Genomic DNA, 16,428 nt, shown 5'->3' with positions numbered 1-16,428 from the left:
CGTTTTTTTGACGTGGAGAGTTTTGATTGGAGGAAAGGACGGTTATTGGGCTGCCCGCGGTCAAAGGAGAGAGAAAATGGGCCATAGGAGGCGGTTTGGGGACCCGATTAATAAGCCCGTCGCTTTTGATCCGTACGGCACGTGATAAGGTTGCAGAGTAGGCACGGCGTTTAAGGAAGTCACGTGAGGATTGGTCGTGTAATTGCCGGTATTGTTGGCGGCAATTCTTATGTGAGCTACTGGTTTTTTAACACGTTGGTGGTCGTTAGTTCAAGTACCTTGGCTCTTGCTCCCTCCCTCCTTCCTTCCTTCTTTCAAATTATTTTTACCCGTAGTTAGTTAGTGTTGTGAGTCCTGTGACTTGTGGCCTTGAGGGTAGATCTGGTTATTGATTAGTGTAGTTTAAAGACAATATGAATAGTGTAAGGTTAGGGTTAGGGTTAGGGTGAAGTTTAAAGGGTTTTTAATGGACAGGATTCTTATTTAGTAAGGTTAATATAAGAGTCTGTTTTCATTGACTGAATTGAGTTGAACTGAACTGAACTTATTAGAGCTGAAGTAAACTGAAAATAATCTGATGAGAACAGGGTCATTGTTGGCTTAGGGCCTGTTCTCATTGACTGAACTGAGCTGAACTAAACTAAACTAAACTGAACTGAACTTATTAGAGGTGAACTAAATTAAACTGAAAATAATCTGATGAGAACATGGCCTAAAGCTAAAATGCTTGTCCAATTTAATAGATAATGTAAAAAAATTCACATAAATATTTTCGTTTCATATATACTTATTTATGACTTTATTCGATATATATTTTAATAGAAAGTTGTTGGCACGTCTAATATCGACCCGCTATTAATCCCTAACCGGCGTTGGCCCTGCCCGCTATTGGTCCTATAAAATATGATCCACACTTACCCTAGCCTGCCCAATAACCAGATCTACTTGTGAGTATTGGCTTATCACTGCTATTACACGAGATAGTTTTATTCTATAATAAAATCAATCTTGCAGCAGTAGTTATGGGAATCTTTGTTACTCCGTACAAACTGTTGAATAGGTTTTTTATCTTAATTTTGATTTTGGAAAGGTCAACACTCCATTTTTTTTTTTGGGGGGGGGGGGGGGGGGGGGGGGGAGGGGAGAGTGGATATGAATATTGTGTGTTCACTAATCACCACTCGTATTATTCAATTTATTGATCTTTTGATGTTTCAACGTAATATATATTATTGATAAATTTAAGTCAAGCAAAGTTTAAACCTAATAGTGTGGGTTTGGCCTCGTCATAAGATTTAATTCTACTAGGGACTATATGAAGGTGAGGGTTCCCTTATTCTTTTCTCCCCCTCTCTATAAATCTAACCTGCAAAATTGAACTGAAATCAGTATATATGATTCTAGAACGACAACAATGCAATTATTAATGTCATTCCAGAATTCAACCCTATTGTCTAAATAACACAATAATAGCAAAAATAAGTGTCCTTTTAGAGGAAATGTTTTGTATAATTCCTAGGGACTAACAATATAAGGATATATTCTAATCACTTTATCCTTATTACTTTAGTTGTAATTTAAACTAGAATAACCCCTTAACAAAACTTATGTTATTTGAATTAAAAATTAAAAGGCAAAAGCTAACGAACGCCCCCGGGGCGTTGGACAAGGTAGCTAAAATGTAGAAGGATTAAATTAAAAATTAACATTAATTACACCAATCAACGCGTAATTTTGTCATGCTTTCCCAAATTAATACCACTTTAGGTAATATTTTAAATGCTTATCCAACGCCACGAGGGCATTCGTTAGCAAGATCCAAAAAAAAAAAAAGTAAAAATAAGATAAATATAATAAATCTTAAACAACATTAATCAACATTTACTTTTGTCACAATATTCTAATGTTGCTTCTATCCTGACGGATTTTTTATTTTTTATTTTTTTTTGGGCATATATAATTTCATGACCAAAATGTAATGATATTCAAATTGTTTGTGCCCAAATTATTATGGCGCCACTTGGCTCCTATTGATGACAAACAAGAAACAAGTATTATTAAACTTACAATGGACTCCAATCTCCATATTAATACACATAACATCTACAATAATAGTTCCCATTATTTGTTCATTCAGGTCCTGTTTTTTAGAGTTACTCTGCTTACTCAATCTACTTTGCTGATATTTACTCTGCTCTATTTTACCCTGCCCAAAAGCTCAAAAGAACGAGCCTTAACACATTAAGTTTTTTTGTTTTTTTTTTTTTTTTTTTTCTTTCTTTCAACTCATTAAGCTAAGGCAATTAGTTTCATTAATTTTTGTGACATTATCTTACCAGAAACACTCTTTCTAATAATTCTTGTATGATCTCAAGACTCTTAATTAACCTTGGAGAATCAAGTTGGGGCAATTTTTGGAGGATAACTTTAATGAGACGCAAATTACCCTTTAGCATTTTGAGGAGCCAATTTCTTGAAAAAAAAGCCCTTTAACGAGTTATATGCTATAATTTGTCAGCCAAGACAAAGTTTAATGTCTACTAGTTGTGTTTGACAATTTTGATTCCTATGAAAAGTGATATTCTGGATTCTAAAGTAACCTTGTGTGGTCACGTTTAAAATCTGTTGATCAAGACTAGTATTAGAAGATTTCGCAAAATTATTCTTCCCCATAGAACCATATATGGAATTAACAAATCAATATAATGAATACGTAAAGAGATAAAGGTAAACTTTTTTTAAAGAATAGATGAGGATAGGCATAGTATAAGCCTTCGTCTTGGAAGATTTGAAGGTGGTACTTAAAACATGACCAGATATATTATTGTTTATATTATGTAGTAATGTAGTATCACTTGTCTTTTATGTTTTTTTGACTTTTATCGACATTAAGAAAAAAAAGTTATATGAAATACCCGTTAAAACTTTTGAAAATATAAAGTAAAGCAATACGAAGCACAAGGCAATGACATCAATTCCAGTAGGACAGCCGACTACTACTATATGTATTTTTATCTACTATAGAATGACTTGACAATCAATATCAATATTAATATCAACCAATATATATAAATTACTCCCTCCGTCTCCAAAACTTCGACCCTTTTGACCTAATTTTAATTCCAAAATGATCAACCCATTTGCATTAAAATACCCACCAATTTACAACAATATTTGTGCAAAATTAGCTTTCCCATATAAAATTTTATTTTTTCATGTATTTTTAATACTTTATCACTCTACTTTTTTACAAACCCCATGTAAATTTATCTTTCTAATATGTTTTTATTGTTTTTCATTTAAGTTTCTTAATAACCGCGAAATCAACCCAAAAAAGTCGAAGTTTTGGGGACGGAGGTAGTATTAAAACTCATGGCAAGACATGTTGTTTTGCCATGTGTCACCAATTTTGTCATTTGACATATGATGTGTCACCAAATCATACCATACCACTAATGATTGACAAACTCCATGCATTAACCTCCATGTATTAATGTTTAGTTTAATTTATTGATAATCTCTTTATATGCATAACAATTTCCCTTGAAATGTAACTCCTTAATAATTATACAATAATAAATTTTGTAAGAAATTAAACATTACTCCATTTTTATTTTAAATTGCAATTATAGAGTAAAAGATTTTTTTGTGCATTATGGAGTAATATATATTTTTTCATCAAATTTATAAACATTTGACTTATCATTTTTTTTTTCAACGAGTTGATTTTGATGCAAAAAAATTATTTTTATAGTCAAACTAGCCCATACAATCAACAAACTACTTAAGCTATCATCATTTTAAATTTTTTTTTTTAAAAAAAAAAAAAAAAAAAAAAAAAAAAACTTAAGCTCTCAGTGACAAACAAGCCAAAATATATATAGTTCAATTTAAGTAATAAATTTATAATGACGCGAGACATCACCCGGGCTATAACTTGTTATTTTTAAAATTCAAGCTTTTCAAAAGTTGGAATTAAGTACTGGTATGAGTCATATCTATTTAATTTAGTATTGAAGTAGGCATAAATATACTTAAAATAAAACACTATAAGGAATTAGGAGGTCTAATTACCTAATGAAAAGGGAATTGAAAGTACCGGTGGAAGTTTTAATGCAAAGAAGTTGGCTAGTTAATTACCTTTCACGTCTAATTACCTAATTAGCCAAACATTTTGTATTGAATCCTCAACTACTATTTGTCTATTTCCCCATATCAATAAAAAATGTGTACTCCGTAGTGTTTTTGTTTAAGTTATTGATTTTAACTAGAAGCCTTAGCTTAATGGGAAATCTTAATTTTTTCGTTTGGTGTTTTATAAATAACCTAATGCACCTTGATGTATTTTATATGAAGACTTAGCTTAATTAGAAGAATTAGCTTAACATGTACAATATGAAGTGCTAGTATACAATGGAATAACTAACTTCTTATAATTAAGAAGGAATATGGTCCCTTTATAAATCTTGTCAAGCTAAGGGTCTGTTCAAATTTACTGAATTGAACTGAACTGATTTGAGCTGAATTGAACTGATTGGAGCTGAATTGAATTGTTTATGAGAGAAGGAAATTATGAAATGAATTGAACTGAACTGATTGGAGTTAAACTGAATTGAACTGAAATTAATAAACCGAAGAGAATAAGTCCTAAGGTATTGGCACAAACAAACAAATGTTTGAGATATTTATTAGACAATAATTTCTACCTAAATATTAGAATATTGAAAGTTGGACATGGAAGAAAATTCAAATTTGAGACAGATTCCTGTTCGGAAATTTTGGAATATTAATCCAATTAAAACAACTAATTATTTGGCATATTATTATCTTTATCCTTTTATTAAAAAGTGATTCACAAGCCATCTACGTAGAGAATACCCGGCACTGCCATCTGGAAATTATATTAATTGCATTATCTACTAAAAAAATAAATAAAAATTGTTTTGGTCTTGGAAATAGATGGTTGACAATTATTTCCATAAATAATGAATTTTATTTGTAAATTTTCACTGATTAAGGGACTGTTCACTTCATCTTAATTTCATTTCACTTCAATTCAGTTCAGCTCTAATTAGTTCAGTTCAGATTAGATCAGATCAGTTCAGTTCAGTTCTTAATTTCCTTCTCTCATAAAATATTCATTTCAGCTCAGTTCAGTTCAATTCAGTTTAGCTCCAATCAGTTCATTTCAATTCAGTAAATATGAATAGGCCCTGAACATTGATTAAAAAATTTCCAATTTGTCAGCATTTGTGGGAATATATATTATGTGTAAAGTTATATTCCAACAAATTTTGAATAGGATGTGGAGAGAGCCGTAAAGGATAATGATATAAAATTTTTTGTCTAATGTTTAAAATTGAATTGATTAAATCAGACACACGAGGGAATCTACAATAAATAATGGTCCCAATTTTCCACATACTGAAGGATTCTAAGATAAGATCAGAAAATGATTCAATAATACCTAGCTAAGTTTTATGAAAAGATGTTAGAATCAAGTGCTGATAAGCCAATTTGCTACAAAACGGAATAAAATCGATAAGAATCAATCTTTTTTGAAGTTTTTATTGCAAAATCCAGTTAGAACAAGTTGTATACAGTATCTTGCATATGGCAAAATATGTGGCACCAAAAGGTCAAGGCTAGAATCCATATCCTAATCCCATTGTAGATTGTAACCAATATCATCACATATATCTATAATAATTACATAATAAAAATTATATCAAGAATAACACGTGTTATTCCTAGTGGAAAAAAAAATGTCGTAAAGCTTGCTCTTATATTTTTAAATTTTTTTGTTTTCTTCTCCATCCATCAATCTTTTCTATATCACTGAAATAACGAGGATATTTTCAAATAAACAACTACTCGTACTGTAATAATTTTTTTGTATTGTTATAATATGGAATAATCCGCTGCTTGATTAGCTATCCTCGCTAACCTTGAACCACCTCCAACAGTATGATAGATGATTAAAGATGCCACTTGGATGGACAATCACCATCCAATTAGTGCCGTCCAGTTGTGCGGACGTGTCCAATTCATACTTGATACTACGACTAACTAAAATCCCCTTAAGTTGTCAACTAATCAATAAAGTGCCAATCAAATGTCTTTTTTTAGGTTTTCCAACCAAAAAAAGGTCTTATTCATCTTTTTGGAAATTTATTTGCAATTTTTAGTTAATCATGTCTCTCTTCTATCCGCAATGTTATTATTATGTCACGTCCATACGAGGTATAGCTTTTTTATTATTAAACAAATAATATAGAATAATTCTTCTGTTTCATAATGTTAGTCCCATATGGAATCAATCACATAAAATAAGAAAAGAAATATATTTGGAATCTAACATTAAAGTACAACATAATTCATAATTAGTTTATCTTATTTAACTTTTTAAATTTTTTATTAGGAAAGCACAAGTTATAATTGCATAATTTAAGGTAAAGATTTTCTTACTTGGAGTAATGTCATCAATCCACAACTTATTAATTCCAAAAATAATCAAGTTATAAATGAAATATATTCAATATGGGTATATCTTTTTGAAACGCCCAAAATAATATATGGGACTAACATTATGAAATGGAGGGAGTAACAATTTTTTTATTTTTTTTATTTTTAATCATTATTAGTATTTCATTGCATAAAATTATACTCCCTCTATTTTTTTTATATGCATCATTTTAACCGACACATTTTCCGAGACGCTACTTTTACCATTAATATCTTTAATTGTGTATTAGTAAAAATTGTACGAGTAACAAAATTATATTATGAAATTAGACATTATGACAAATCTATTGATATATTATATAATAACATTTATTTATTTTTTAGAGGTAAAAAAATTAAGTCAACCATGGTATGTGAATAGTGCAAGTGTCAAAGTGATGCATTTAAAAAAAACGGAGAGAGTACCACGTAGAATAATGTGTGGAGTCAATGGATAAATAGTGAAGCACATTGTTTTTTATTTCATAGAGTTCATATGTGGTTGACCATTTTGTGTGGTTGGGGTTACTTGATATGGGGTTGCTCAATTGGTCAAAGTTAGTCAGTCAGGGGTTACTCGATCGGTCAAGGATCACTCGGTCAGTCAGAGGTTACTCGGTCATGGATTACTCGACAGGAGTTACCCGATCAGAGATTACCCGATTTGTATTTTGATGTGTGTTAGTCGATCACATGCTGTGGCAGAAAACGTGCTATTTTTATTTTCTATTTTTAGATTTTCTTTCTATTTTGACTTTTATTTAAGACAGGCTACCATTCAATTTTCTTAAAAAAAATAAAATTGAAACACAGGGTTTATCATACTATGTATATCTCTAGGACTCCAGCCCATGTTTTGAAGGCTAAAAGGTTTTTTTTTCAACACAGTACAAATAAGGAAAGGCTAGAAGTTAATCTGCAAAATATTACTGTTCACCTTATCCTATAATATAAGGCTTGCATGGCAACAATATCGAGTTACACTTTAGTACAAACTTAAATTAGACGAAGTTGCAAAAATTAAGAGCCAAAGCAATCAATTCACATAAGGTTAACTAAATATCAATATTTGTCTTAGACGTATAAATGGCACTCGTGTTACTTTCTTCAACACTAATTTGAAACTTCTGATTTGCAGCGGCTAAGTCTTTCTACGAATTAATTAATTAAGACAATAGCTCTCAGTGTCAATTTTAGTCGAAGTTGGCCAATTAATTTAGATAGATGTTGATCACTAGTGGATGTTGCTCTCTTCTTGTCGTTGTTCTCTTTGGGGGGGCAAATGGCCAATTACTCCTTACTATATAAATTAAGCACATCTCGTGTGTATTGTGTATAACGAAAAGTTAAAACGATGATACTAACAAGATACGATATAATTGAGAATACAACTTATAGATAAGCATTAGATGTTTTAAATTTTTTTGCAAAAAACAAACTAATCTAATTAAAGACTTTGCAAACTAACAAAAAAGTAAATTGTTTTTGTTGTGATAGTTAAATAAATTATTTATTAATTCTATTAATTTTTATACCTTAACCAAATGTCGTTGAAAAAAATAAAATAAAATTCTCCTGATTAACTTACAATTTGAGTGACAATACAACACGCATCATATACGACAATTAGTGTTTCCCTATCAAAAAAGTACTACAATTTATAACTAAATCAGAATACTTTAAAAATAAACACATATGAGATTGATTAGATTTTAAGTTGGTAAAAGAAATTTCTCTACGCATCCAACCAATGAAAGTTTTAAGGTACAAGCGTTTACATACAAAAATTTTAAGATACTATCCGACCAACCCTATTAAGATCCCTACACACATGCGATAGATTAAAGCTAGAATTCTAGATATCTAGCTAGAGTTGGTATGTATGGTGAAACGTCCTTTAGAGTACCCGAAAGAGCTTCAGAAATGAAGCCAAAATCTTAAAAAGTGCATAGAGACCGAATTTGGAGATTGTATCTATAGGGTGTCTTCTTTTATGAGATTCAAAGAGTAGCATAATTTTTGTGGCCTAACAAAAAGAGGAGGAGGTTCTTATCTCTTTAATAATTAATTGTCTTGGAATAAAAGTGGCTGCTGGGAAAAAAATAAACAACCTATAAGTGTAATTTTTATTTTTTATAATAAAAAAGTTTGTCATGCCCTTTTGCGATTGAGATATTTTTAGCTTTATATAGAACTATAGAAGTAGACCTCCTAATTACAATATCTACTTGCACATGCATTTGGTGTTTTGGCATTTAAGTGCCAAAAGTTAAGATTCTTTTTTTTTTTGGGTGTGATATCACCTAAAATTATACTCCGTAATGTATTTCCTCCATTCTTTTTTACTTAACATGTCTATCGATCCACAACTTTATCCATTAATAATTTTAATTCTCTATAAGTAAAAATTATACGAGTAATAGTTATATATTGTAATAGTACTTATTGAGAGGATTCTAATAAGATCTTACTTGAATATGTTTTTCCTTGCATAAAATTTACAAAAGACGGTCAAAAGAGCTGAGGGGTGGTAATTAGTGTAAAAGTCAAAGCGGATCAAATAAAAACAAACAGAGGAAGTATGTAGTAGATTTTTGTGATATCACCTCATAAAATAATATGAATTGGTTTAATTTACAAATTCTTAATATTGGATTTCAATAAAATAAATGAAGATATCTCAATCTTTAGGACTTGTTCTTTTCAGCTTAATTTCAGTTCAGTTTAGCTCAGCCCAGCTCAGCTCAGTTCCTAATTTCCTTCTCTCATAAACAATTCAATTCAATTCAATTCAGTTCAGCTTAGTTCGGTAAATGAGAACAAGCCCACTTTATTTTACTCCATGTAGTTTTTTTTTTTTTTTTTTTTTTTTTTTTTTTTTTTTTTTTTTTTTTTTTTTCCGGGTGTATGTGACATTAAGCTCACTTTCGATTAGCCAGCTATGTTATTCTTGTTCGATTTATATGACCTTCACTTTCTATATATTATTTCGTTATTCAACATAATGATCCCTTTATTTGTTAGAGCTCTTCAAAATTGATTTATGATGAACTAGAATACTAGATAAGTGTGTTATAAAATGATTTCAATCAAATTTTAATAACTTTGGGGTTTGGCTTTATAAATTTTACAATTATTTGAAAAATTGAATTTAACAAATACGAACTACTATTATTTTGATTGGAAAGGTATACATAGCGAGCATAATGATCCACACAAATGTAAATTATAGAACATATAAATATCTTGAATTTTCAAATTTAGTGAACAATACTTCGTATACTAATAATTGAAAAACACGACACAAATATGATTTGATGATGAAGGGGGCTTTGGCATATAATAGTAAGAATTTAAGATGCATATTTTAGAAAAAAATTACTTAATATACTAGTATACTACTCTTTGTTCCATGCTTTTTACGATTGTGTAGGTGTGTGCATCAGATTCAAGATTTCCTCTTATTTACTTATAATTAGTTATACTTCAGATTCAGATTCAAGCGTGGGAATCTAAATAAAACAACTCCCACGTGCTAAAGAACAATCAAGATTAAAAGATACCATTTTAGATATGGAAATTTCATTGTTAATTAATAGAATTATAAAAGGTTAATATTATACTTGTATTTTTTTTTTCTTTTTTGAGGAAAGTATTATACTTGTATTATTGTATATGCATTAATCAACAGACAGCTAAATTAACAAAAGCATTATCACGTTGGTTTAGAGATATTATGAATGATTGATTTAATTCCAAAATTATCACCTTTTATCTTAAATAAGGAATATAATACGTTTACATATAATCAAATCCGTAATCTTCATTATATTGTATGAGATTGTTAGAATGAGTATTTGCTCAACTTCCACCACGGACAATTTTAATAATCATGTTGATTGGTCAACAAATACAACTAAACTAAATTAAGTCTTTCAAAATACATAAAATAAATAAACTTAATTATAACCAAATATATTTTGTAATAGATATTCACAAAATAGAAATTATAATAAATTTATAATAATGTCAAAGTTGAAATTTTAAATTCCTAAATTATTGGAGAGAATAGAAAAAATTTCCTAGAAGAATACATTGCTTATGGGCTATGCCATCACATTATTGATTTAAATGGTTGAATTAACTTTGATTTCACTTATCTAGTATTGTTGACATGATCTGTTGTTAGTGATTAAAATTATGTGTTGACAAATTTGTCAACAAAATATCAATTTCAAGAGAACAAGTCAAACATTTAAGCAATCATTGGAAACGCACTATATTCTCTTACAAGAATACTAAACTGGGCCAGGCCTAATTAGAGTACATATGGAAGTAATAGGACTTATATATCCAAAACGATGTGTATTATTGGCCCTCTGAAACCAAAGTCCAATATTCTTTAAAAGATTAAAAAAGATATTTTACAATAATACAAGTATAATACTCCCTCACTCTCAGAAATTAGTCTTATAGGGTAAGAAATTATCTCCGTAGCTATGATTGGTACGGTACTCAAGATTCATGTAGTACGTACTGCAATGTTTTCATAATTTAACTTAGTTATTGTAGCAATGGAAATCAAGAAAATCGATCTTAAGATGAATACAAGTTCTACATGTCTACACGTGACAACTTTACTATTAACATTCATTAAATTAGAGAGTGAGGGATAGTTCAAGTGGTTAGAGTTCCCTTCCTGGTTCCAGGAGAGATCATTAGATCGATTCTCACGCACGCCCTTGTGACTCTCTAATCACAAAAAAATAACACTCATTTAATTAAATACTTCGTATAATAGAGTCTTATAAAGTGTAGTAGTAGATGATAACAAATGTATAAAAGGTAGTCATGAAAAGCTTAAAGAAAACAATGAAACTGAAAAATAATGGGACTATAACACATTTCGCCTCCACAAATCTAGCAGCAGATAAGAAAATTGAGGTTTAGCTCAATGATGTTAAGTTTAAGGCTTTTAATTTGTTAAAACATTTATATGATGAATATGCTTTGATTCACTATAATCAGAGAAATCTTATTATTTAATAGATTTTTTTTTTTATTTATGAAAAGACCCATTTTAGTGAAATTGCTTCACATGGAGCAATCAAATTAAGGATTTTCCTTTAATTAAAGAGACATGTTCTCTTAGTGAAAGGACACATTTTCACCATATTCGTCACTAAAAATAGGTGGTGTACTGGTGTATGATACTATATACTCCGTATGATGCATGCGAATATGCAATGTATAATAAGTTAATTATTTACTATTGAGACAAATAAGACGGTATTGTTTCAAGTATTGATAATTCTAACAAATAAAAACGCAAATTTTTGTAAATCGGTTATTTTTTTATAAATCAATAGCCGTATCATAAATTATACATTCCTAAAAAGTTAATATAAACTATTTAGTATAAGGAAAACAACCATATTACGTGCTAACTAGAAATATACAAATCATTTAGTCTTCCAATCCTTATAACATTGTTCTATCTCTTATGTCTAAATTAAAGTCTTTTAACACTTTCTGTGGAAATCATTAACATACAACATTTTTTTTAGGGTAGAGGAATCAAAAAGGACAATGATGTAACGAGATTTGATCCAATTTTTATACACCACTCCGGGCACTCCCCAAGACTTCAACCAACAAAACAAAACTAGCTAATGTCTACCTATTTGCATAAACATTGCACTAAACACATACTTGTATAAACTTCCCTCAATTCGGGAAAAGTTACACCCACCCAAAAATAAGGCTTAAATTCTGCATTTCCTGCATAATTTGTTACAACAGATTAACAGTTGACGACAACAACAAACAAAGTATACATTTTATTAATGTAAATTGCATTTAAACAAAACTAGCACTTAATATGAGGCAGAAAACTAATCCCAGGAAAATAGGGTATGTGTCCCTGCAATGGCATGTGTATTGTGAACTCTGTGTCAACTAACAAAATAAGTTACAAAGAGGCTGAAGAGTTCACAACTGCATATTGGTAATGACATGCATGATTTATGCAGATTTAAGTGCATGAAACATGCATGAAACTAGAAAAAACTTTATGGAAGGTTATGAAGTAATTCAGCTTGCAGATATGCAGTAGCAAATGCATGCCGAAACTGACTTGCAGTGGCATGTCCAGAACTACGACACACAAAAAGAAAGGAACAAATTATTGCTATACATTATACAATGTTGCTTACACCCCCTATTCCTATGTCAAACACGAGTACGAGTACGAGTACTAGTGCAAGGTTAGGCTTGTTATGAAAATTTTCCATGGAAGTGTCAAACTAGCTAGTAGCTATGAAGTGTCCATGCATCCTCATCTCAAAGTGTAGAGGATCCGACATAGAATACTTGATACGTAGTAATATATAGTTGCTGATTAAAATCAATGTTAGGACAACAAAAATTGTACATCTAAAATTAGTGAGTAAGAAGAGGAAAATTGAAGGAGTGTGACAGAATATAACAGTAATATCTTGCAGCACAAAATCTTTTGGTCAAAACTCATTCTTAAGACATAATATGTATTGATTTCTTATGTCTAAAGGAAGTATGCTAAACTCTGTATTACTCTAAATTTAAGACAGTATTATGATGTGTTAGGAAATGTGCTAAACTCTGTATTACACCTAAACAAATATTGAAGTTTTTCAGGATATTTTTCAAGTGCTGTGGACATCACTCTTAAATAGGCATATAACATGATATTCATGAACCTGAGGAAATGCTTCCTAGTAATGTGTGACAGAAATGATAAGCAGGCAGAGAATCACAATGCTCGACTTAAAACGGCTTATGGGGAGGCACATTAAATACAGTATAGACAAAGCTTACCCTTCCGGTCAAAAAAAGGCTATCATCAAAGACTCGGATCATGACAAGGGCAATATTATACACCGAGGTTTATCTGTAAGATAGGAATCATGTCTGCATCAAATACATATTAGTTCACAATCTGCTACTTGTGGCTAAACTGCAAATGAACAACTTAAAGAATATTCAAAAAAAAAAAAAAAAAAAACTTAAAGAATAACTTACCACAGGAAATGAAGGTAAATGGCCATATCTATATTAACTATTAGAGTGTCACATTAGATTTCTCAGCAATAACTTACACTCTCCACATCTCAGGTCTCAAATGACAGGCGCCATCAATTTTACAGAAGAAGAATCATCTGCTGATGGGCTTACAGTGCAAACTGATGCAAAAGGCGGTTTAGGAGGCTTGATATATGCAGTCTTACCAAAAAATTAAACAATGCTTGTATACAAACAGCTATTCTGCTGCAAAATAAGTCTATTTCTTAACATTTTTATCAGTACACCCTTAATGACTCAAACTAGTTCATAATTAAGAAACTAAGGGCATTATACATCCCCGGTTAGTTGCCTAACTAATTAAGCAATTAACCCGGCTCGTGTACCAAGTGCTTACCACAACCCACTAGGCTAGAGAGTTAACAATCAGAGAACATCTTAGCCTATTGTACAAATCATACCATATAAAATTTGATGATCATAAAAACAATAGTGTAAAAAGAAAGATTGAGCTGAAAACACTACAATGCACCTCCTCAACCTGCAATTGTAAATGGCTGCACATGGCCTTCAGTACAAATTAAGTAAGATGCAGAGGCAGATGTCAGCATATGGTCTTTTCATGCACTATATAAAAATACAGTATGACAAATATATGGTGCACTTACACCTCTATTTCATTAATTTCCATAAGAAGCAGCAGACATAGATGTCTACCCTATTTATGATGATCATCATACACTAAAAATAAAGCTCATGAATTTCACAATATTACTAGTACTCCCTCCGCCTCTAAAAGTCCGCCTCTAACTATTCTTCCCGTTTGGAGGGTGATTGTCTCGCAAAAAAATTCAAAACAAGAATACGAAATAACTTTGAGAGACGGAGGGAGTACATGACAGCAAAAAAAAATCACAAATTTTAATCAATACACCTCTAATCCAAATCAAAGATTCTCATTTCTCCATGAAAAATTAAACCTAATTATAATTTGAATATAATCAACACACCTCTCCCTGCATACTCTATGATCACAAACAACAGAACTATGACATTGAAATTCTAAATCACACTTAAAAATTTACATAAGAAAAAAAAACCCAAAATTGTGAATCTTTTTTGAGTGATTAAAAACAGAAAATGAGAGAAAATTCAGCATTAAACTGAAATTAATCCCCCATTCATCCATCTCATCTTCCCTCAACTTTGCAAATTATACAATACCCAAAAAGAAAAAAAAAAAAACTCATGTTTCTGTCTCCTACCTTCAAACTGCTACTTTTCTATGAAAACAATCATCCTGAATCTTGAGAATCGTCTTTCGAATCCGATTGTTGTTGATGATGCAAAGAACTCAACCCACTTCCAACATCATGAACACTTCTAGAATGACCCATTTGTTGGTAAATCTGAGATAATGCTTGTGGGGTCAAAACACCAACATGAACATCTTGTGATAAACCAAGCTCTAAACCAGGCATTGTATGATTACTATGTTGTTGTTGATGATGATGATGTTGTTGCTGATGTTGCTGATGTTGTTGATGATGTTGTTGATGTTGCTGGTGTTGCTGATGCTGTTGTTGTTGATGATGTCCTAAAATCGGTCCAAAATTCATATGACCAAGATTAGCCCCTCCTAAGTCAAACCCAGGATACCCAATTTTATGCAAGTAATTACCACCATCACCAACCAAAGTTGCTGCAGTTGCTCCTGTTGTTGCTGTTGCTGGATTGTTGTTGTTATTATTAATACTTGTTGTTGATGTTGTTGACATTTGAAGGGGTTGCGGCGGAGGTGGCCAAATTCCCAAATTACCCCCAGCAGCACCCATGCCTACCAAAGCAGCAGCCCAATTAGTAGGTCTATTACTTGGACCACCCAAGTCATCAATTTTATGATGATGGTGTTGTTGTTGTTGGTTGATACCAGAGATAATTGAGGTCCCCTGTTGCGAAACAGAGGCCCCTGAAGCTGCTAAAGCCGAAGCCGGTATCGTCCCGCTCCCTGTGGCGGCGATGATGGACTGCTCAGCGTGTTGTAGCAGCCATTGGATTGTTTCTCCATCAGATTTATGACCCAATTCTCTTGTCAATTGAAAAATTCTTGCGGCGCAGAGTGCAGGCATCCTGATCCTTCTTCCCCTGCCTTCTACTTTTGTATGTCTGTCTTTGTTTGAACTTCTTTTAGGCCCCAGTTGCTGATTTTGCTGTTGCTGCTTCTTCTGTTGCTGATTCTGCTGTTGTTGCTGATGCTGATCATCTTCTTGTTGTTGGTGTTGCTCATGTTGTTGATGGTGTTGCTGATTCTGTTTGTCAGCAATTAAAATCTGGAAATCCTTGATTTCAGAAGGTTTAATAGAGATGTTGGGGGTGGGATTAAGGTGATTGTGGGAATTATCAACCATATTAATTGGGATTAATGTTGATGATGATGTTGTAATTGAAGGATGTGGGAGGCTCAAGAAGTGGTGGGGTTGAAGAAGTGGTGGTGGTGGTACATCCTCCTGTGATGGTGGCTGCTTTGTGCCCTTGGGATCCATGAAATCTGTCCCACCTTTCCCTCAAATCTATATATATTTATCAATATTAAAATCTATACTATATAAATTTTAATATAAAACGGAAAGAATATTAAAAGGTTTTTATACAACAATATTTAATGAACCTAATTTAAAAGGAAAAGATAATACTACTACTAGTAATATTAATACTGGTACATATCATATCATATCATATCATATCATATGGGATACACATACCTTAAAGTTTAAGTTGATGTAATTACTTCGCACTGGAGGCCTTTAGAGATGATTCTCTTACAAGAGGTCTTGTTCTGTTTTATTCTACGACTCAATCTGCCCT

The 16,428-nt window shown here is 31.4% G+C and overlaps 1 protein-coding gene across 1 annotated transcript; it reads right to left on the bottom strand.

Moving 5' to 3' along the window:
• Window positions 1–14,475: 14,475 nt before the first annotated feature.
• Window positions 14,476–16,149, bottom strand: LOC145563340 (transcription factor TCP20-like). Its single transcript, XM_081623785.1, has one exon. It carries the CDS (start codon window positions 16,104–16,106, stop codon window positions 14,859–14,861), a length of 1,248 nt encoding a protein of 415 aa, XP_081479911.1. The 5' UTR covers window positions 16,107–16,149; the 3' UTR covers window positions 14,476–14,858.
• Between the last annotated feature and the right edge of the window lie 279 nt (window positions 16,150–16,428).

This window comes from Chenopodium album, chromosome 10 (assembly GCF_948465745.1).
Source record: "Chenopodium album chromosome 10, dcCheAlbu1.1, whole genome shotgun sequence".
Classification (NCBI taxonomy): Eukaryota; Viridiplantae; Streptophyta; class Magnoliopsida; order Caryophyllales; family Amaranthaceae; genus Chenopodium; species Chenopodium album.
Note: the sequence above shows the minus strand (reverse complement) of the source record. Positions and strands in the feature narration are given on the sequence as shown.

Excerpts from the sequence above, each read along its gene's own strand:
- LOC145563340 (XM_081623785.1), bottom strand. The coding sequence starts at position 16,106 with ATGGATCCCAAGGGCACAAAGCAGCCACCATCACAGGAGGATGTACCA.